The sequence below is a fragment of the Lycium barbarum genome, chromosome 7 (genome assembly GCF_019175385.1).
Source record: "Lycium barbarum isolate Lr01 chromosome 7, ASM1917538v2, whole genome shotgun sequence".
Lineage (NCBI taxonomy): Eukaryota > Viridiplantae > Streptophyta > Magnoliopsida > Solanales > Solanaceae > Lycium > Lycium barbarum.
In genome coordinates this window covers 17,675,652-17,697,938 of record NC_083343.1, presented here as the reverse complement: position 1 = coordinate 17,697,938, position 22,287 = coordinate 17,675,652, and the positions used below count along the sequence as shown (strand labels likewise).

At 35.3% G+C, this 22,287-nt stretch overlaps 1 protein-coding gene across 12 annotated transcripts; it reads left to right on the top strand.

Annotated features, from left to right (window-relative positions):
* The first annotated feature begins 2,840 nt into the window (after positions 1 to 2,840).
* Positions 2,841 to 11,414, top strand: LOC132603250 (ribonuclease J-like). Of its 12 annotated transcripts, none has more exons than XM_060316224.1 (12): positions 2,841 to 3,284; positions 3,412 to 3,570; positions 3,983 to 4,006; positions 4,041 to 4,085; positions 5,640 to 5,659; positions 5,749 to 5,810; positions 5,933 to 6,010; positions 6,998 to 7,180; positions 7,301 to 7,381; positions 8,362 to 8,427; positions 8,504 to 8,596; positions 11,106 to 11,414. In XM_060316224.1, exons 2-12 carry the CDS (start codon positions 3,566 to 3,568, stop codon positions 11,250 to 11,252), a joined length of 804 nt encoding a protein of 267 aa, XP_060172207.1. In that variant the 5' UTR covers positions 2,841 to 3,284; positions 3,412 to 3,565; the 3' UTR covers positions 11,253 to 11,414. The 12 variants fall into 12 exon arrangements, 8 of the variants coding, with proteins under 8 accessions (XP_060172207.1, XP_060172208.1, XP_060172206.1 ...); XR_009568033.1 differs by adding exons at positions 9,173 to 9,360; positions 9,578 to 9,717 and having other exon boundaries at positions 2,845 to 3,284; positions 3,983 to 4,085; positions 5,640 to 5,810; positions 11,106 to 11,245; XR_009568034.1 differs by lacking the exon at positions 11,106 to 11,414 and adding exons at positions 9,179 to 9,360; positions 10,561 to 10,697 and having other exon boundaries at positions 2,844 to 3,284; positions 3,983 to 4,085; positions 5,640 to 5,810.
* Positions 11,415 to 22,287: the final 10,873 nt, after the last annotated feature.

The following is a 22,287-nucleotide window of genomic DNA, read 5'->3' as shown; positions in this document are numbered from 1 at the left end:
TGGAAAAAATGGCATTGTACCCATCTGGTCCTGCACAACTGTTTGGATCCATAGAATCAATAGCCATTTTGATTTCCTCTATAGTTGGAATCTTTGTCAACAATATGTTATCCTCATCATTGATCAGATTATCACAGTGTCTAACAAAATCCAGGTTCTCCACCCTTATAGTTCTAGTGAACATCTGACTAAAATAATCATAGCAGCCTCAGAGATGTTAGTATTTCCTTCTACCCATTGACCATGCTGATCTTTAATCTTGTATATTTGAGCTTTTCTCCTTCTGCCCTGATAGTACTATGAAAGTACTTAGTATTGGAGTCTCCATCCTTAGCTCATTTGAGTCTAGCTTTCTGTCTAAGGATACAGTCTTCCATCTTCAACCATCCAATGTATTAAACCTTGGATCTGTTGAGGTTCTCTCTATCACTAAGAGTCTGAAGCTAAATAAGCAGTTTCAACAGCTGCTATATGCAATGATCTCTTCACTAATAGAATAAAATCCTCTTCTATAGCATAACTTAATCATGCATGTATATAAAAAAGAGCAACCTTTGAGTTTTTGAGTAGAAATTGTAAAAACAAGAAGTGACCCAGAAAAAGTCTATGTCATGAAAAATTAAATAGTAAGACCAAAAAGAAAAATAAAAGAAAACTATCTCTGGATTCTTGGTGTATGTAATTTTTAAAAATTTTGAAACGCCATGATATATATGGCTATTTTTCAAAGATAGAGTCGAAAAAGGAACTAGTGGATGGCTGGACGCTATTTCTACTTGGCTTTTGATTGTTGTGTCTTTCAAGCAAATTGAAAGCTTACGCCATGGTTGTGAAAGGAAGAGGGTTGGGAGGAGGTTGTTCGAGCTAGAGCTCCATGTCAGCCCAAAAAAATAATTAATTTGGTCAAATTTTGAGTTGGAATATTATTAGACGGTGAGGGCAATTTTGATACCAAAAGATAATGACGGATAAAAGTATTCTATTTCGATAGTTCACGGGTATTTTTGACCTTTTTTGTTGTTTTTTAGTTACTTAAAGGAGCAGGAAAAGGGAATTCTATGCTACTAATGTTTTTGGACTCTCCACCTCAACTGTGAAAGGCAAAAAACTCAACAAGTGAGCTAACTCTCAACTCGACTAAACCGCAACCCCCTTCTTAAAAAGTGCTACTTCTATTGAGTCTTCAAAAATCTTCCTAGAGCATCTTGCTTTCATTGAAGTCCTATTTAAATAATTTACATAGCCGCTTTTTTTCTCTAAACGTTTAAAGAAGGATTAAAAATTGGACCAAATAAAGCAAATCAATGAATATACTCCCTCCGTTCACTTTTACTTATCCACTTTCGACTTTGTTAGGAAAATAACACAATATTGATATTGAATTTAAATTAAAAATAGTAACCAAATTATCACAAACACTGTGTCGTGGAAACCCACTGCCTTGAAAGCGATTTCTGGCCGTACACCGATACAAATCGTTCACAGCCGGTCGCTCCCCAAGGTTTCACAGTTCTTCCAGAAAAGTGTACTCGTGGCTGGACGTTGGAGGATTTTGCACAAAGTATTTTTCTTTTTTTGGCTTGGTATATTTTATGTTCACCAATGTCTCTTCTTATATAGGAGATTTCTAAGAGTTTTACGTTTGCAAATAGGAGAGTTTACAGAAGAGGAGATGAATGAAATTAATTGAACTAATTGACCATTACATCAAATGACATAATTCATTTGGATGAATTTGTTTCAAGTCCTTGTAACGTGTTTGTAGAGAATTCATGCATTTGGAATGAATAGGTTGATCTCCTTGTAACGTATCTGTATCTTTTGCATTACACAAAATCACAAACATTAGGAATGATTTCAACAATCCCCCACTAATGCAAAAATACAGAGTAAGAACAGATTCTGGGCAAAAGGAAGGAACATGTACTTAAGTATCAATATCTTTCTATTTGAATTAACACATAGTGAAATGAGGCAACAACTAATATTCACAAAGTGAAGTACTCTGAACTGAATGGACATAAGTTGAGACTCCCATAACACATACGATATCCTTAATTTTGTGCAACCTCTGCGATACTAACAAAATGCTTTTATGGTCATGCACACACCTTGGGTCTCATGAGTGCTCTAGAAAGACGACCTAAGTCTTTCATAAAAGGCGACCACACCTTTACACTCACATGGTAATTCCATCAAGTCTATCTCAACATAGACCACTTTAAGGCTATGTAATCATTAAGAGCAAAATAAGCTCAACCTTATAAACACAACCACACGCCACAGGGATAGGAAATATAGTGTATATTGACGGCCTATATGACTTTGTTTGACCACAAACGGGTATCCACCATATTACCTGTAGACACGGGATTTTTGACCCTCTCCGGGGTGTGTCACCTTTTAATCTCTAAATATTTCTTTTAATTTTAATTTTGATGTGTCGATTTTATTTAGTAGGTTTATTTTGCAGAAATAAAATAAGAAGAGGGACAAAAATATTTACTATTTCTAGAGTACGAGTTTTGTGTTTTAACGAAAGAAAAATAATCAAAAATAGGTTTCTTTTAATCTATTTTTTTTTAGTTAATTAGCTTTAAAATTTTTCCTTAGTGTAATGATTTTTCTTATTTTTTTTTATTTAAAAGTAGTTGATTATTATTTTATCTTGGTGTTTTTATTTAATAAAAAAAAATAACCAATGATAGTCCACCACATTATAAAATTGCACCCACCCTATCCATATTCATGACATATTTTATTTTGAAAAAAAAAATATCCAAGGATATTTTGGAAAGATTAAGCTAAAAGTGGCGCATCATAAATAGAAGATTTCCTAACCTAGACTCGACATTTTTTATCAAAATTTCATTTTTTGTTAAACCTAGACACCATACACACAATAACTAGGTTCTACACCCATTGTAATCTTCCACCATCTTCCATAGCCATTTTCACCATGTAAATCACTGTGAACCGCCACTCTTTCATCACCCTTTACAACCATGAAAATAGGCCTTTACCCTCAACCCACCATTTCTCCACCATCGAAACCATTTAAAAAATCCCTTTGAAACACCCCTGTCTTCTGTCAAGTTTAAGGTTGAAGTTTCGGAATTCCGGTCAACGGTTCGGTACGGTGTTAACGTTGAGTTAATTAGAGATTCATTGCTAAAATTGGATCTTGTTCAAGTCTGCTGTCAATTATTTTGTTGTTGGGACGTTTGTATGCAAAGGTTATTTCTTGAATAAGAGTTGCGAAGAAGATTACCTCTGCTAAAAAGGTCCAATCTTTTTCTTATAGCTCTTTCTTCATGTTATTCCTTCTTAAATTCATATACATAATTTCATGTTGATACACTTTTGGGTGTTTATTCTGATTAGCTATTACTGGATAACATTTCATTCTAGTGGCTACTATCATTGTCTTCCCTTCAGTTAAGCCTGTCAATTGGGTCGGGTCGACCTGGGACCAGCCCACCTAACCCGGCCCAGCCCCCAACCCAGTAAGAGGGTGGTCACTACTAAAAAAGATTGGATTTCCGGACCTCAAAAAACCGACCTCATGAGGTCAGTAAAGTCTTAATATTTATTTTTCAATTGTTTTTTAAAATAAACCGAACTCATGATGTCGGTAATTTTGTACCAAAATTTGAAAAAATAATGTACCGACCTCAGTAGGTCAGAAATTTATTTGATGTCTAATATTATAATTTATATTTTTAATTTAAAAGAATACCGACCTCACGAGGTCGGTTCGTTAAAAATAATTTAAAATTATTTTTAATAGACGTATTCTTCTAAATTAAAATAAATAAATAAATATACCGACCTTATGAGGTCGGTATAATTGGGCAAATAAATTAAATTAAAACAGACCCAAACAAACCCTTCTCTCTCCATTTCTCTCTCTTTCCCTCTCACGTTTTCACTCCCCCCTCTCTCTAACCCTAATACGCCGTCGACGTCACCATTATTGCAGGGACTCACCATCGCCGCCATCCCTGATCAGTACCGCCGTCACCGTCGCCACCGTCCCTAATCAGTACCGCCGTCGCCGTCTCCTCCACAGTCAACCATTTGAGGTATGCTTTCTTTCTTTCTTTTCTTAATTAATATTGCGTTGTAATTAGAAATCTCCTGATGATGGTTAATGTTCTATATTTGGCATTGTGCTGTTAATTTGATGGAAGAAAGTTACGGGGAGAAAATTTCTATTTCCAAGTTTTTTAAAAAAAAAAAAAATTCTATTTCGTATAGTTCAGAAGAAAGTAGGGAAGTTTGACATTCAAGACCATTCTTGTTTTTGCAAATTGGGAAGTTTATGTTCATGCCAAAGACAATGCCGGTTGCTGTGGGCTTTTACAGTTCTGTCTAATGAGAATTGTACTTTTTTTCATGCGTTTGGTAAAATGATAAAATATAATCCTTCTATGCATCAATCTTAAACATGGATAAACAATGGAATTTAATAGAGTAATACTAGTAAATTAGGTTCTTGAAGAATTCATTCCGCTGAAGTAGTTGGGTACTGAAGGAGCAAAAAGCCAGAAATTATAGTAGATAAAATCCGATGACATATGCACAAATATGAAGTCCAGGAAATGATAGAACTATACAATTATGCAGCCCAGAAAAAAGTAGGTTACCACAAACTTTGAAGGAAGCCTTGTAGAGCTGGTGTTACCTGAAAGTGCTACAACCATACGGGTATGAAATAATATTCCAACTTATACTTTTTGGACTCTATACTATACTAAAGAGACTCATACATGAATTCCAATATTGAAGGCAGTTAGATGCTTAGCTAGTCTACTTTTTTAGTGCAACTATAAACTTGTAAATGATACAACTATAAATTTAGATTCTTCAGCTCCTTGAGTATTAATTACAAACAGTTTTTGGTAGTTTCATGCATCCCTGGCTGCCTTTTCCTTTTTAGTGAGTAAAGTACATTTTTTATCCTCTTTTAGAACTTAGAACTACATTAACACGTGCAGGAGAAAGATAAAAATAGACCTATACCACATTAGTTGTTTAAAGATTTTCAAAGGGGCCTATGATTTCTTGGGATACTTTACCCATACATAACCTTAAGATTTTTGATTCGATGTTCAAATTCTTACACTTTTAGACAATCAAAACTGAACTGTGAGGCAAGAGGAGATGGTGATATTAAAAGGAACAACAAACATATATAATTAGGGGTGAAAATAAACAGACATCGACAAAGAGGAGTAAAGAATACAAGTTAAAAATTAAAGAAAGAGCTTATTAAGTAAGGGCTATCAGATTGTCACCAGGAGGATGTTGATATAATTTAGAATTCTTACTTCTATTTTGGCAGGATTCATTCTTTTTATAATGAAACTTAAATAAGATTATGAGTGGAGAATCACCTAGCTTTATCTGCACTTGAGCTTAGCAGTTAGCACTTGGAAATCAAGAAGCTAATTTTTGTATGCTTAAATAGTGTAATCTAATTTAGCTTGACGTAAAGCTTTTTTCAAAGTCTATACAATTTATAGTATTTACTGCCTGGTTTCTTAAGACTCTATGATGCCCTTTCACTAAGTTTGTTCAAGAGCAACTCGTGGTTAGTTAAAAATAATAATACCTCTTTTTTATGTGTCTTACAGGCTATGCCTAGAAAGAAGAGGTCATCTTTTCATACCGTTCCCTCTCTTATGCATAAAGATCAAATATCTCTATCTATAGAACCTATAACGGTCACCCATTCTATTCCAGATTGTAGTGGAATAGCATTATGTTGTTCTGATGGTACCATCCTCCATACAGGTGACTGGAAGGTATTGCATTGTGTCCCTCTTATAAGTCTTCCATTCTGTTTAGGTTTATGATCTGTATTTTAGCATATGAGTGTTCTTTTCTGATTGGTAGCATTATGAGTCTTTTATTCTGTATTTGACAGATAGATGAGTCACCACTTGATGGGAAGGTTTTTGACCGTGAGGCCCTTGAGGAACTCTCAAAAGAAGGTGTTACTTTGGTATGGATAGTATCTTATTGTCGAATTTACCTTTTTCAAATAGACGTATTACTTTTAGAATGATATTGAAATAAGGTATGAAGTTATACATATTGAGGGGCTTGAAGAGTGCATAGTCGGCAAGAAATGAATTACTATTAATGTTCTCTAGCAGTAAACTGTAACTGCTATTCAGTTAGATAAAGTACATCCTTAGATACATCTTCTGTGAACTCCTTTCTTTTTCCTTTTAATATTCAGCTGTATGTACCGCTATCATGAAATTGTGTGTTATTTTTGGATGATTTTAGGTTCTTTAATTGAGTGTATACATGCATATCTATGATGTATATTCTCCCACTGTGCTCTCCTCCCCCCTTCTCGCATGGCTCTGAGCTCAGTCTCTCCCTTTTACATGCATATTTTCTTAAAAGTGTTGAAAAATCCTCTTGAATTAGATTAACACTACAATTTCGTCATTGTAATTTTCTGTGCTATGAACAGTATCTTATGTCGGAAAAAAATGTCTTTTTATTTTATTTTGATATATTTACTTTGAACATGTGATGCATATAGCACTCCACGTTCGCTTGATTGTACCAGTTCGTTGCTCCATAATTGGAAATTATCTCAGCGCCTGCCTCAAATATAGTGTTACTTTCACCCCTTGTTACATTCTTGAGCTGCGATCTTCTCTCACGTCTCTCATGCATTATTTGTTATGTCTTTCTTTTCTATGATAATATTCAAGTTTATAGAATCTCTTGTTCTCAAGTTTGCTTACATGTACGCATATGTTGCATACGGTGTTGATTTTTTTTCCCAGAGACGGGCTGATATCCTTTTTTTCTTAATCCTATATCCCTATTTGCTTTATGTGTATGCACCTCTATTTCTTTTTTTCATCATTCTAAAAAGTTTAACTGCATGGCCAGAAAAAACATGGAAGATATGTTGATCATTGAAGCAAACCTAAAATAAATTATTGTTGGGTGTATTCCTTTTCAGATGATGAGTGATTCAACAAATGTCCTTTCCCCTGGAAGGACACTCAGTGAATTTGTAGTTGCAGATTCGTTGCTGAGGCACATTTCGGCTGCAAAAGGAAGGGTTATCACTACTCAGTTTGCATCAAATATTCATCGTCTTGGCAGTGTGAAAGCTGCAGCTGACTTAACTGGCAGAAAGCTGGTAAACTTCTCTCATCTCTGTTATTCAAATCTTTTCCATGTGTTCTCATGATCTTTTAGTGTTGTTTAGACTATCGTTTTCTGTTTTCCAGATTCAGATTATAACATGATTGTTTAATAGGTATTTGTTGGCATGTCCTTGAGGACATATCTTGACGCTGCATGGAAAGATGGGAAAGCACTCATCGACCCATCAACGCTGGTAATGGCCTAAATTGTCAAGGTCTCTTTTGACTGGAGGACATACTTTATCTGCTTCCAAAGAGCCTGATACGCCAATTGACATGCACAATTGTGCAAGACTGTTAAGCTTACAAGTCTCGACTTACATATTTTTCTATACCATAGTTGTAGTTTTAACCATTATATAAAATATAAATGGTAGAGTGCTTTGTAAGATCGTTACAAGATAAGGTGAGGATTATATAATTTAGTTTTTTTCCGATCGTATTAAGACGAGATATTTGGAATTCATCCCGATACTTGTTATGCGGTGAAATTAACTTTGGTTCCATCATCACCCCTGCATTATATTCGTTGACACCATATTCGAAGGATACTTTGGCAATCTGAAGTCCTTAAGAGGTAGTTCTAATCCAGGAATCACCTCCTCAATGGCGTTGCTTAATAGATTGTATGCAGTTTGTGATTACGCCAGATTTTTATTACAATACACCAAAAGTGCAAACAAATGGCCATAACGTGGTATTCGGTCCATGATGAACTGACATGACTATTTAGCCATGTACTAAAGACCCCTGATGGAAAACACGTTGTTGAGGTTGTTTGTTTCTTTTCTGATCTTCTGACCTAGGGTGTGGTTGGGGAAGGGGATAAGAAGGGGGAGGTGGAGTTTCCTTCCTTTCCCTGTCATACAACATTAAATTTTGTCTTCTCTTTGGATCTGCTACTCTGTTGAAGTTGAAGAATCCAGATCAAATGTCTTGATCAATTAGAATCTGAGGATAGACGGAGGGGAACACCTTGAGCATTTATCTAGTGAGAATTATCATTCAATTTTTTGTATGATATCATTGTGTAATCTGTGTAATGCATCTAGTCATATACAGAAGGGATATTTTCAATATGTAACCATGCCTATTTTCTTAAATTTTTTCCTTATAAATCTACTCTTCATATTCTAATTTCTTCCCCACTCATAAGTAAACACATCTAATTCAGGTAAAGGTGGAAGATATTGATGCTTATGCCCCAAAAGATTTGCTGATTGTGACAACAGGTTCTCAAGTAAGTATTGTTGATGTGTCTGCTAGCTTTGGAAGCTTCACTTACACAATATGTAACCTACTCTCTGTCGTGTCAGGCAGAACCACGTGCTGCATTGAATCTTGCGTCATATGGAAGTAGTCATTCCCTCAAATTAAACAAAGAAGATCTAGTTTTATATTCACCCAAGGTACCGTATTGTAGAACTCAAGGCAATGTGAATTTTTCATTCATGACAAATTCATTCTCAGGAGTCCTATTCTCAGCAGATGTATCTGATCAATTAAGATCATCCGTGTCTTGACTTTGGCAAAATAGCTTTAATCTTTGACTCTGACTCCAATGAGAGACTGTTTGATGCATGCATGCCCACCTGGAGAATTTATTTCCTTGCAGTTGATGTACTAATAGTTGAGAAATTTTAGTCTTGGTGTTTGTAGCTTCTCCCCAGATAGCTCTTCTTGTACTTCTGCCATTTTATGCTTCCTGTCACTATCTTAGCCATGTTTTAGTTTAAAAAGTTTATATGCTTTGTTTTAATAGAGCTTATTTGCTCTACAACATCTCTGCCATATGAAAGGAGGTGGTTTTGTTGATTAGTAGCTTTGCAAAGAGAATCTACTTTAAATGACGTGAACTATAAATTTCCCACTTTGAGACTGAATAGTATCATGCTGCTGAGTTTCCTTCCAATACGAAATGCTCAAAGGTCCTGAGCAGGAAATGCCTATGAGTACTACCATTACTTGTCTTCTCATGGTGCTAGGTTCAGAGAATCTGAAAAGCGAGCAACATTATGAGATAAATTTAGAGAATACTGAAGCAAAGGCCAGTGCCAGTTCCAGATGAGGATGCACTGAGAAATAGTGACATTTCACTAGATGACAAGTTGTTACCATTTGTTTTGTATCGTTTATCTTCACTATCTCAACAGATCATCAGTTCTTTGAAAAGGTGAGTCCTTATGTATGGTAGAAACTAATTTTTACTATCTTTGCCTTGCAACTAAGGAGAAGTCCAGAAAATATGTGTACATGAAACAGTATCACTGTCTCCAAGTATTTCTTTTTAATGATCATAAATCATAATAGTTGCTTATTACCATTGTGAATGACAACAGTTCTCTTTTGACATGAGTATGTTCTCTGTTGCATATGTTTGTTGATGTTAGAGGGAAAATTAAAGGCTACCCAGTTTGGGGTAATCCAAACAGCATGGACGCATTTTTAAATGAGAATTCACCGCCCTTGCTGCATGCCTGAGCTATAAAGATATCTAGCAGGAAAAGAAAGAATTTGTCTTTGATCCAGAGTAATTCCTTGAATCTGTATCTTTTGTATAGGCTAGATACTTTTAATGTTTAGGATACGGATATTCCTTATCCCACTTTACTTCAGATCTTTTGTAAGAGTCCTAGCCTTCAAATTAGCATAGGAAGGATCTGTTGTACTCAGCCCCCTCAAAACCAACTGTAACAACCTTTTGGGGTGAACAAAATGCACAGTTAATATAATAAAGGAGAATGGATTGGCTTCTATTCTTATAATAAAGTTCATTCAAGTGAAATGGATTAAACCACCTGATAGGGAGTTTAACCTTAACACTAATGGCTGTAGTAAAGGAAACTTAGATTTGGCAGGAGGAGGCTACTGTTTGAGAAACCAAAATGGGGAACTCATTACTATATATAGCTGAGGCTATGCACTATATACAGGATTAAAAAAGTACACAAAGTGAATATGATAATTGTACAAAGAGTACAAGTAGCATTGAGCCTGAGACAGTGTTTTGGGCAGATTTTTAAAATGTTAAAACTTCACAGTACTATAGTAATGTCTTAGATTGAAATGAAACAACAATACCTTGAGGCAAGTGGATATTAAAGTAAGAGTTTACTATAGCCTTTTTAATAGAAGTCATATTTTGAGCATGACTTGATTTCCCTTTCCCCCGATATCAACTGATACATTCATTTGTTTGATCATGAATGGGAAAAATCTGTGTATTCAGTTTTACCTGGATCCATACATCCAAATTACATTCTAGTATTTCTTATACAAAGTGAAAAAGAAAACCTTGTGTCATGCAGAATCTACTGCTCTTTTTTCCCCTCATTTCTGGTTTTTGATTTTGGATTACAATAACCTGTGATAGTCCATCAAATGGTGCCCTTTGCTGTTGGAGAAAATGTTCCCCAGATCTATTAGAAGCATCTCATTGAAATCAATATCAGTGGATCTTAATGCCTACTTAAGCTGTCCTAATCTGCGACTGATCGGAACATCCAAAAGGCAAGAAAATTTACACTGTCCAGACCTAAATCCACATGAAGTGCAAACCTGGCACTTAAGATTAAAAAAAAAAATGTGGGTTGTATTCTGTGGTTTCACATGCATCATGTGTTTTTTAATGGAAAAATGATGTTATTCCAAGCTGTCTAATATATGATTCCACATAAAGAAGATCTTGAAGGAAACGTATAGACATCTGGTGTAGCAAAATGTAATTTTCAGTTCATTATTTATTCATACATATTTCATGTTTCACTATCTAACCAAACAGAATAACCTAGTTAACTAGTTAATCTTGTTATAAACATCCGAGACAAGATATTTAAACTAAAGTTTTTCAGAATTTGATAGTTTTTTCTGCTGAATACCTAATTTAAGTTGGTTGCTAATTTTACCTTTTTATTTCAGAATCAATATCAACATTCAAAGGCGGAATTTCTTCGTACTCAGCCACCCGACACACAGGTGACAGAAGAACAAATGGAGAAAAGGTGGCTTGAGAGTGTTGGTGGTCCCACTAGTTTAATGTTTTGTGGATGTTTGCAAAGGTTGTGAAGTAGTTTAATGTTGTGTAGATGTTTGCGAATGTTGAAGTAGCTTAATGTCTCTTCGGACTGTTTGAATGACATTTTGATTCAACTTTGAAGTAGTTTCGAATTGAATTTGACGTATTGTTGAAGTAGCTTAATGTTTTATGTTTTTCAGTACTTTGGTGAATTGTTGGCAGCTATTTGAGCCGGTTTTAGTTGAATATAAAATTGTTTCATCTTGGCTGGAACAGCAGCTGGATCCTACCCATTTTTTTGCAGAATACCGACCTCATGAGGTCGGTATTCTGCAAAAATTTTCAAGAAATTGCAAGTTACCGACCTCATGAGGTCGGTTTTATGCATAATATTCCCAGAAATTGTAAATTACTGACCTCATGAGATCGGTTTTTTGCAAAATTATCTAGGAATTGCAAATTACCGACCTCATGAGGTCGGTTTTCTGCAATTTTTTTTTTATAGAAATTGCAAATTACCAACCTCATGAGGTCGGTTTTCTGCAATTTTTTTTTTATAGAAATTGCAAATTACCGACCTCATGAGGTCTGTTTTCTGCAAAACTATCTATAGAAATTGCAAATTACCGACCTCATGAGGTTGGTTTTCTGAAAAAAATTCTAAAAAATTACAAATTACTGACCTCATGTGGTCGGGTTTCTGCAAATATTTTGAAGAAATTATAAAATATCGATCTCACGACGACGGAAATCTAAAATAATATATCATATATTCATATAAATTATTGACTTCAGGAGGTCGGTAAACTCATAGCATTATATTATTAATATAATTTACCAACCTAATGAGGTCGGTATTTTATTTAATTAATACTCGGCTAAAAAAACATTACTGACCTCATGAGGTCGGTTTTTTGCGACCTCATGAGGTCGGTAATAATTTTGACCCACTATTTTCCGACCTGATTTTGAGGTCGTTTTTTGCCCAAAACCGACCTCATGAGGTCGGAAATTGTCATTGTTTTTGTCGGAAAATCCTGTTTTTTTAGTAGTGGGTGGGCTGGGCTAGTGGAAAAAATTAGGGGGCTGGGCTGGACATGCCATTTAGCCCGGTAGCCCGGCCCACCAACAGCCGGGTTCTGGCCCATCGGGGGCCTGGCCCGACCCAGCCCACGTCAAATTAATTTATTTTAAAAAAAAATATTTAAGCGGTATATTTGTGTATATCTTGTATTAATGGTATATTTGTGTATATCTTGAAAATGTTGTTGGAATGAAGACTCCCAACGGCTATTTAAGTGCTAAAAATTATAAAAAAATTGAGAATGTGATACAAGACTACATAAGTAATTTAAAATAAAACTTCAAACTTAAATTGATAACATTGCAAATTCAAAATATACAAACTTGAACGGTTAACTTATTACAAATAAAAGTTCAAAACGCTAGCATCGATGGAGAGATTTAAAGAAGAGATAAACTTCAAAGTTCAATTTTGTGCCTTTTGTCCAAGTGCCTACGTAACGGACCGGTATCCCCAAAAATCGGTTCGGACTTATGGAGATATATTTGACCACAATGTTGACATTAAACATGTTCCTCGTCTACTCGCTCAAAATCCAATCACACCGGACTTGAAATTGATCTTCGGACTGGAGGAGGAGGTGGAGGATTATCATTATCCATTAAATTTAAATTTTGAAATTTGAACTTGGAAGTTGGAAGAGAGAGAGAGAGAGAGAGAGAGAGAGAGAGAGAGATTTAGATGAGTAGGAAATTTAGGGAATGAGGAGAGTAGGGAATTGTGAGACAATATGGAGAAGAATGAATGGTATTTATAGATTGAAAATAGGGTCAAAGTATAATTTAAGAAACTTGAGGGTTAGAATAAAGTTGACAACAACTAGATTTTAAAGTATCAAACTTAATAAATTTTAGTATTAGATTTTTTTGTAAAAATAATTAAAATCCGACCCTGCCCACTAACTAAAACCCGGCCTAGCCCACTTAGCCCACTATATACCCCTACCCGGGTACGGGCTGGGCCGGAAACCCTTTTCCCTCCTCCAACTCGCCCCACTAACTATGGCTCGGCCCGGTCCTCGACCCGGCCCCATGTGACCCGCATTTATATGGCCCGACCCACTTGACAGGCTTACCTTCAGTAGAATTGAAAGAATGTTTGAATAAATTTAGTTGCTAATTCCATACGAATCAGTACTAAGAAGCATGTGCCCATCACTCCAGCAATGGCGCCGAAGATGAAATAAAGAGTCCCTATATCCTTGTGGTTAGTGGAGAACAGCCATCGGACCGGATTTATCGTAAAATTGAGATTATTTCGTTTCCTTCCTTATCAGAGAGGGGCCCGCGGGGCTCATTTATTGAAAAAGGAGGAGTTGCGGGGGGGGAGGAAGAATGGAAAGCCCGAACTTTATTGATGGGACATTTTGATCTCCTTTTCCTCTCATCCTCCCCCGGTTCTGGTAAAAAAAATATATAGGTTATTGTTCATGGGGCTGATTTACGTGAATTCAGTTGCGGCATTTGAACTAAAAGAAAGGTACCATAGTTTAGATTTAGAGTCATAATGCAAAATAGGATCTAAGCGTATCTCCAATCCTAGTATTTTAGTGGTAAAATAGTAGTTTGAGGTTCAAATAGTTGGAAAATTAGGAAAATTTTTACGTGGAAGTCTTGAAGCATGATTGAAAAACATAGTACTGTGATCTTTTCCTCTTTACTTTTGGTGTTCCTATTTATATTATAACTAGAGGTGATTAGCCCGTGCACAGCACGAGCCCAATATTTGAATATTAACATATATGTTTCATCTTTTCCACCTAAAAATCAGTATAAACATATAAAATTCATGATTAATTAGTATCATGTTTGGTTCTTCTTCTTTATTTTTCTCATAAATAGGAGTAATACATAAGTTATGCGGGATTTTCGTGCCTTTTTTTAATTATATATATATACACACACGATATTTGCATTATTAATGCATGCATAACATGAATCCGTATATTACTGATCTTTGCATTATAATTCTTACTAATACCTATAATATTAATCTCTATATAACTTATCTCTTAAACAAATGACCCCTTAAGCAGGGGCGGAGCTACCTGGTCCCGAGGGGTGTCAAGCGACACCCCTTCGCCAGAAAATTACGTTTTATATGTATGTGAAATTCTGATTTTATACATATATGTATTACTATTGACACCGCTTGTAATAAGTTGAGGGCTTAGCCGAGTGGTTGAGGAGTGTTAAAGGTTCAGGCTAACAAGGTTGCGTGTTCGATCCCAGTTGGTGACATGCTTTTTTTTTTTTACTTCAGTCATTGGCCTTTTAAAAAAAAAAAAAAAAAAAAAAAATTGACACCCCTTAATAAAATTTCTGGCTCCTCCACTGCCCTTAAGTAATAGCTTAGTTTAGAGTCCAACTGAAATGTGCATCTTATAATTAGTACAAACATAAATGTATATTATTTTTTCATTCAAATTCATATATCATACAATTTAAATTATGATAATGGAAAATATGTGAGGGCGTTAGTCTTACATTTTAATCAGCTAATGCATGCTTTACTTTTTCAGATGCTATTATATTTTAGTTTTTTTTATTAATTTGCATTATAGAAAAGGGAAACTAAAAATACCTAGGACAGGACCTTTTAAAGAAAAAAAGAATTGCATTATGGAAAAGGAGAACTAAAAATATGTACTATTACTACTATTGTTTAACGGCTACAAGTGAAAATAAGAGTTCAAGTGGGCCCACATGTTGTACTGTGTTTCTTGCAAGTCACTGGGGAAACTGGAAAACAGCAATATCGGGACCCACATTCCAGAATGACATAAGCATAGCCTATACAAAGTAGAAGGGTGTAATAGTCAAGTTGTAAAAGTATTTATCAAGTAGCTACAGTGAGATTCTTTTCTAACCAATGAGAAACAAATTTATCAGCCTAAATTACCTAACTACCCCCGGGACAGACAGGCATGTTGACGTCGTGCCTGCTTATCCCCCTTCATTAGTTAGAGCCCGTTTGGATCGTCTTATAAGCTGTTTTCAGTTTTTTTGAGTGTTTAGCTGGCCAGCTTAAAGTCATTTTGTGCTTAAAATAAGCTCAAAAAAATAATTGGGCCCATTTGACTTAGCTTATCTAAAGCAGCTTATAAGCTGTTTTCAGCTTATAAGCCAAAATTATAAACTGTTTTCAGCTTATAAGCCAAAAAAAAATAAGTTGGCCTACCCCAACTTATTTTTTTTAGCTTATAAGTTGTTTGCAGCTTATAGGCATAAGCCCATCCAAACAGGCTCTTAGTAGAATCTTTGAATGTTTATTTATGGGATATGTCTTAATATGCTAATTGTCAAGGACTACCGGTATTTTAATCTTAACTTAGTCGTGTAACTTTGGGCCTAAATTGATTTACGGCCTAACTAATTATTTAACTGTGAGATGAGCGAGATGGGATGCGAATTTCAAACCCCGTTGTCAAGTATTAAAAAAAAGAAGTGGAAAAACCAATTGTGAGGGAGCTAGATGGGTTGCGAATTTATTCAAAACTCGTTGTCAAAAGAGTGAATAAATAAATAAATAAATAATAATTATCAAATAATATTAAGTCTCGAATTTTAAAGACAAAAAATTGCTTTTAACGCTAGATGAGATTTAGGCACATTTCAAGATGTCTGTTTCGGTTAAGAATGCAATTACGCATCTTATTTCGAGAAGTTTTAAATAACTCAAGGATGCGGTTACTCACCTTGGCCAAACTCGTTTTAATAATTAATCTTGTTTTGATTAAGAATGCAGGTATGCATCTTATTTTGAGACGCATAAAAGATCTGGAATGCAGTTACGCATCCGGGTTAAGACCAATAAAAAGTTCAACAATAAAATGTATGAGCAAATCAAGGCTCATAATGCAATTTATTCAAAATTAGTTTAAGCTAAGTATAAGTCGATAAAGCGACCGTGCTAGAACCATGGGACTTGGGGAATGCCTAACACCTTCTCCCCGATCAACAGAATTCTTTACTTGGTCTTTTGTTTTTGCGGACCATAATTAAAGAGTCATATCCTTTTGATTAGGGATTTATAAGGTGACTTGGAACACCAAAACTCAATTTCAAGTGGTAACTCTGTAAAATAATTAATCCCTATTCAAAATCATCACTTCAATTGGAAGAAAACCCTTTAATAATAAAAAACTGTGCGTTTATCGCGCGGGGGCGAAAAAAAGGGTGCGACATTACCTCAATCAATGGGCTTTAGTCCCATCCCTCTCGATGTATCAAGGATTATTTTTCTTGCTAAACTCTGGATTAAAGGATCCGCCAAATTTCTTTCACACCTAACATATTCCAAGGAAATAACACTATGTTTCAACAAAAGTTTAACTGCACCATGTCTGAGTGTTTTCTTTTTCCATTGTGAGCACTATTCTTGGCAATCCCAATTGTCGCCTGTGAGTCACGGTGTAAAGAGACTGGTGTAGCTTGTCTTCCCCATAACGACACATCTGCCATAAGGTTTCTCAACCACTCAGCTTCTTGCCCTGCCAACTCGAGAGCAATGAATTCAGATTCCATGGTAGAACGTGCTATACAAGCCTATTTGAAAGACTTCCATGAAATAGCACCTGCACCCAAAGTAAACATATGGACTTTTGGAGCTAACTTCATCATTGTCAGTTACCCAGTTTGCATCACAAAAACCTTCTAAAATAGCAGGAAATTTATTAAAATGCAAACACCAATCCATAGTACCTCTCAAATGCATTAGTAAACGATGAAGAGCATTCCAGTGTTCACTACTGGGGTTATGAGTATATCTACTTAATCTGCTAACAACATAAGCTATATCAGGCCGAGTATAGTTCATTAGAAACATTACACTCCCAATTATTTTAGCATATTCAGTTTGAGAAACACTAGATTCTTTATTCTTTCTCAAGTGTATGTTAGGATCATAAGGAGTTCTCATTGGCACAACATCAAAACAATCAAATTTTTTCAACATCTTTTCAATATAATGAGACTGACACAAAGAAAAGCCATTAATAGTTCTTTTGATTTTAATCCCTAAAATCACATCTGCTTCTCCAAGGCCTTTCATTTCAAACTTAGAAGATAAAAAGTTCTTACTCATTAACAACATTCACATTAGGGCCAAAGATTAACATGTCATCCACATATAAACATATAATTACACAATCTGATCCTATCATTTTGGAATAAACACAGGTATCAGAGGCATTAACAACAAATCCATTATCCACTAATGTGACATTAGAATTTTCATACCACTGTTTAGGTGCCTGCTTTAACCCATACAAAGACTTCTCAAGTTATATACTTTATTTTCCTGTCCTGGGACCACAAAACCCTCAAGTTGAATCATATAGACCTCTTCCTACCATTTAGAAATGTTGTTTTGATATCCATTTGGTGTACCACTAAACTATAAATAGCAGATAAAGCAATAAGAGTCCTAATGATCGCTATTTTAGTTATAGGAGAATAAGTATCAAAGTAATCAACACCTTTCTTTTGGTTAAAACCCCTAACCACAAGTCTAGCCTTATATTTATCAGTTGTACCATCAAGTCTCAATTTCTTTTTAAATATCCACTTGCTACATATGGGTTTACAACCTTTAGGCAAATCACACAAGTCCCTAGTGTGATTAGATACAATAGAGTCCAATTCACTTTTAATGGCCTCTTTCCAAAACATAGCATCTATGGACTTCATTGCTTCATCATAAGTTTTAGGGTCATCTTCTATTAGGTAGATAGACACTAATTCCTCATTTAAAACATCAATATCAAAATTTTCGATCAAAAAAATCGTAATAAAATCTGGACCAAAGCTAGTCTCAATTCTGCGTCTTTTACTCCTCCTAAGTTCAATTTCATGCTCATTATCAACGATATTAGAAGGAGGAACACCATGAGAATTAACAGACGTAGATGTAGAAACATTATCTTTCACATCACTAGGCACATCATTTTTAAAAAGAAAAACATGCTAAAAAACTTCTGCATCTCTAGATTCACAAATAGAATATTCATTTAAAGACATAAACCTATATGCAGCACTATTTTGAGCACAACCAATAAAGACAGTCTCAATAGACTTAGAACCTATATTTACACATTTAAAATCAGGCAGACCAACTTTAGTCAAGCACCCCCACACTTTCAAAAATTTCAAGTTTAGGGCGAACCATTTCCACAACTCATATGGAGTCTTTTCCAAATTCTTATGAGGGACTCTATTAAGAATATAACAGACAAGACAGCTTCCCCCCACATGTTGTCAGATAGACCTGAGGTCAAAATCATAGAGTTCATCATTTCCTTAACAGTTCGATTTTTCCGTTCGGCTACACCATTTTGTTGGGGAGTATAAGGAGCACTAACCTCATGTATAATACCATTTTTCTCACAAAAATGTCGTAGAGTATTAGTACTATATTCACTTCCCCTATCAGATCGTAGTCTCTTGATTTTTCTATCTAATTGATTTTCTACTTCTGCTTTGAATTTCAAAAACATGCTTTCAGCCTCATCTTTAGACTTAAGAACATATACCTTAGTGTACCTAGAAAAAACATCAACAAAAGTAATGTAATACTTCTTTCCACCCAGTGTTTTAAAAGGCGTTTTCGGGGCGAGCCCTGGGGCGGGGCGTACCAAAAATGCCCCGGGGCGAAAGTCTCCAAAGGCGTACGCCCGGGCGTTTGGGGCGAGTTTTTTTTGTTGGGGCGTGTTGGGGCGTTAGCCCAGAAAACTTCTTCAAACTAAAACGAAATTTGTTAAATAAGTCCTTAATATAATGCCCAAATTCTCAAAACTCAACATGTAATTACTCAAATGTTTTAAAAAGGAACTGAAACATTAAATTTAAAAGTCAAGACCTTTTTTTATTGCTAGAATGCCTAATATATATTCTTTTCCAATTATTTATCTTGTCTTCTACTATCTCAAAAAAGTAACGAGCAGTCACTTGTACTTGTAAGTAGCATATAATAGATTGTTCTAATTAGTTTTTTTTATGGGGGTGAAGCATATATATATATATATATATATATATATATATATATATATATATATATATATATATATATATATATATATATATATATCACTTATTTATAGTTTTCTTCAATTTTTACGCTATTTCACCTATTTAAAAGTATTTATTATAATTATATCATTTTATAAAATACTAAAAATTAAAACCCCATGGGGCTTACGCCCCGTGCCTCGGGGCTTACGCCTCACTGAAGCGTACGTAAAACGCCCCGCCTTACGCCCTCGCCTTTTAAAACACTGTTTCCACCTTTACTAGTAGTATTCTTGAAATCAGCAAAATCCGAATGTACTAATTCAAGCAATTCTGTTTTTCTACTAGTAATAGGTTTAAATGGTTTCTTGGGATGTTTTGCTTCCACACACAGAGGACATTTAGAAAAATCATCATTTTTAATCACAGGAATTAACTCCATTTTTCTAAGTCTTTTAATAGAAGCAATATTAGCATGACCTAGTTTACCATGCCACAAATTAATAGACTCAACAATACAAGTAGAATTGGAAACACATGCATTATTGACAATATCTTGAACAATGTTCAGTACAAATAAACCCCAACTAAGATATACCTTCCCAACAAAGTCTCTTCAATGAAAAATAATTATTTTATCAGTGTCACGACCCAACCCCGTAGGCCGCGACTAGTGTCCGTGCTGGACACCCGTACGTACCCAATAACCCAAACCAGCATATAAGCAGAATATATAGATATTAGAGTCGAATGGCGTTACTGACTATCACAGATAAACAGAAATAACGTGTGGAAGCCGGTAAGGCTATCGCAGAACATATCAACCCAAAACATATACACAACCCACATGTATGTCTACAGACCTCTACGGATAATAACAAAATCATAATACGGGACAGGGCCCCGTCATACCCCTGAATAACATACATATATGTGCAATAGAAAAAGTCTGTACCAAAATATAGGCTTCGGAAAAGAGAGCCCTCCAAGATAGCAGAGTGAAATCCTAAGCGGGCGGATCAGCAAATCGGTCGTCTGTACCTGCGCGACATGGAACGCAGCCCCCGAAGAAAGGGGGTCAGTACGGAATATGTACTGAATATGTAAAGCCCGGAGTACAGTAACAAAATCATAATCGGAATAGAACGTACAGAAAATGAGTGTAATGTCCAGAATATCAAATGCATATTTACAGAACATAAATAGTGTATACAAAAACATATGCCACATCCGGCCCCCGTCAAGGGACTCGGTGAACAGAACGTGGTCGCCACCCCGACACTGGCGCCACAACACAACATACTCCAGAGTAGGAAAAAAAAACTCCATAACATATCATATCATATCAGATGGCCATATCATATCATATCATGTCATATCATATCAGAATATGTGTACATGGCACAGCATACTCCACAACCCATGTACATGTATACCAGCCCCCTCACATCGAGGCACGGCGAACAATGCAGTGGAATACGCTTGATAACATATCCTGGCCCGGGCTCAGTGAAGGAAGCATTGAGGCATCCACGAATGGAGTAGTGAGAAACTAATGCAATATAAAATATGACACATTTACGGAGACTCAGTAGCATAATTCAGATGACAAGCCATATGAAAGAAATTAAGTGTTAATCGTAGTGTATGTTTTTCGGGTGTCACAATGGTTTATGTCAAAGTACGCTTTCTGAAATCATTTTCACGTTTCAAAATACATTATGGGACTTAACAAAATAATTCAAACAAATGTCATATAGTAGTTAGAAGAGTAGCCAAGAGTTTTCCTTTAGATTCTACTCCAAAATAAGTCAAACGGAACAAATAAGAAAATCCGAGAATAGTGGGCCCACCTCGGGTCAAATGAGGTGGCGTACATAATTTACGTATGTTACACTTCATAACATCACTTGTGAGAGCTTTAAGGTAGTCGGGTTCTATTTGTGCAGTTCTAGGTGTTTAGGCAATTTTTTCCAACTATTCATAACGTATTCAATTCAATTCTACTGAATGAAAAATGGGCAAATTTAGGTGCGGATTTCTAAGAGTAGAGTCGTCCCCAAGGCTCGTATTCAAGCCTATCATACCTAGGACATGCCAAGAGAATGAAAAGCAAAGCTTTACATACCTTTTACGCTTGTCCAAATTCAATTCCCATTTCGTCCAAAATCTACAATTGGCCACATTTACCAATTATTAATCATAAAGCTTAAGAGTTCAATCTTAACCAATACTTGTCTACAGAAATTTGGGCAGCATCTCCCCTATACATACAACATCCCCGAGATCTAACTCGGCTCAAATATCAACAACCATACCAACAACAATACCAATAATCATCAACAATCGATTAAAAACGCATTCTAACATAAATAGTCTTCTTTTCCAAACAATGCAACAACTTCCAATCCAACTTACACTTTCAAGTCAATATCAATATTTCCATATTCATACACTAATTTAAGATCATTCAAACATAGGCCAAGAATATTCCAAGCCATATATCCAATATTCAACAATTCCATCAATTCCATATTCCATCCAAAATTCTTACATATACAACAAAACCATCACAACACATTTTCTACTTTCAAATTCATAATCAACAACAACAATCCACACTTTAACAACTTCATTTCCATAATATCATAAAATCATACTAAAATGACATAATCTTCTACAATCAATTTCAATGCCAACTTAACCCATTTAACCTTCATTTACACTATAAGGATCACAACAACACAACCAACATATTAAACAAAATTAGTTCATTTCCATTTTTCTCTTCCACACCACACGGCTCCATACCCATTTTACAACTTCAACCAAATTCATTCAACTTCCATTTCCAATATAAATTCCACCATAACCACAACTAGAATACAACATAAAATTCAACTCATATTATCTATACAACAATGCACACACACACGGCTACATACTTACATACACACCCACTTTGCAAACTTCCATATTTTCATAAATTCTACT

Excerpts from the sequence above, each read along its gene's own strand:
- LOC132603250 (XM_060316218.1), top strand. Across the intron at positions 6,011-6,997 it reads CAAAAGAAGGTGTTACTTTG|ATGATGAGTGATTCAACAAA; the intron begins GTATGGATAGTA and ends ATTCCTTTTCAG. Across the intron at positions 7,382-8,361 it reads TCATCGACCCATCAACGCTG|GTAAAGGTGGAAGATATTGA; the intron begins GTAATGGCCTAA and ends CATCTAATTCAG.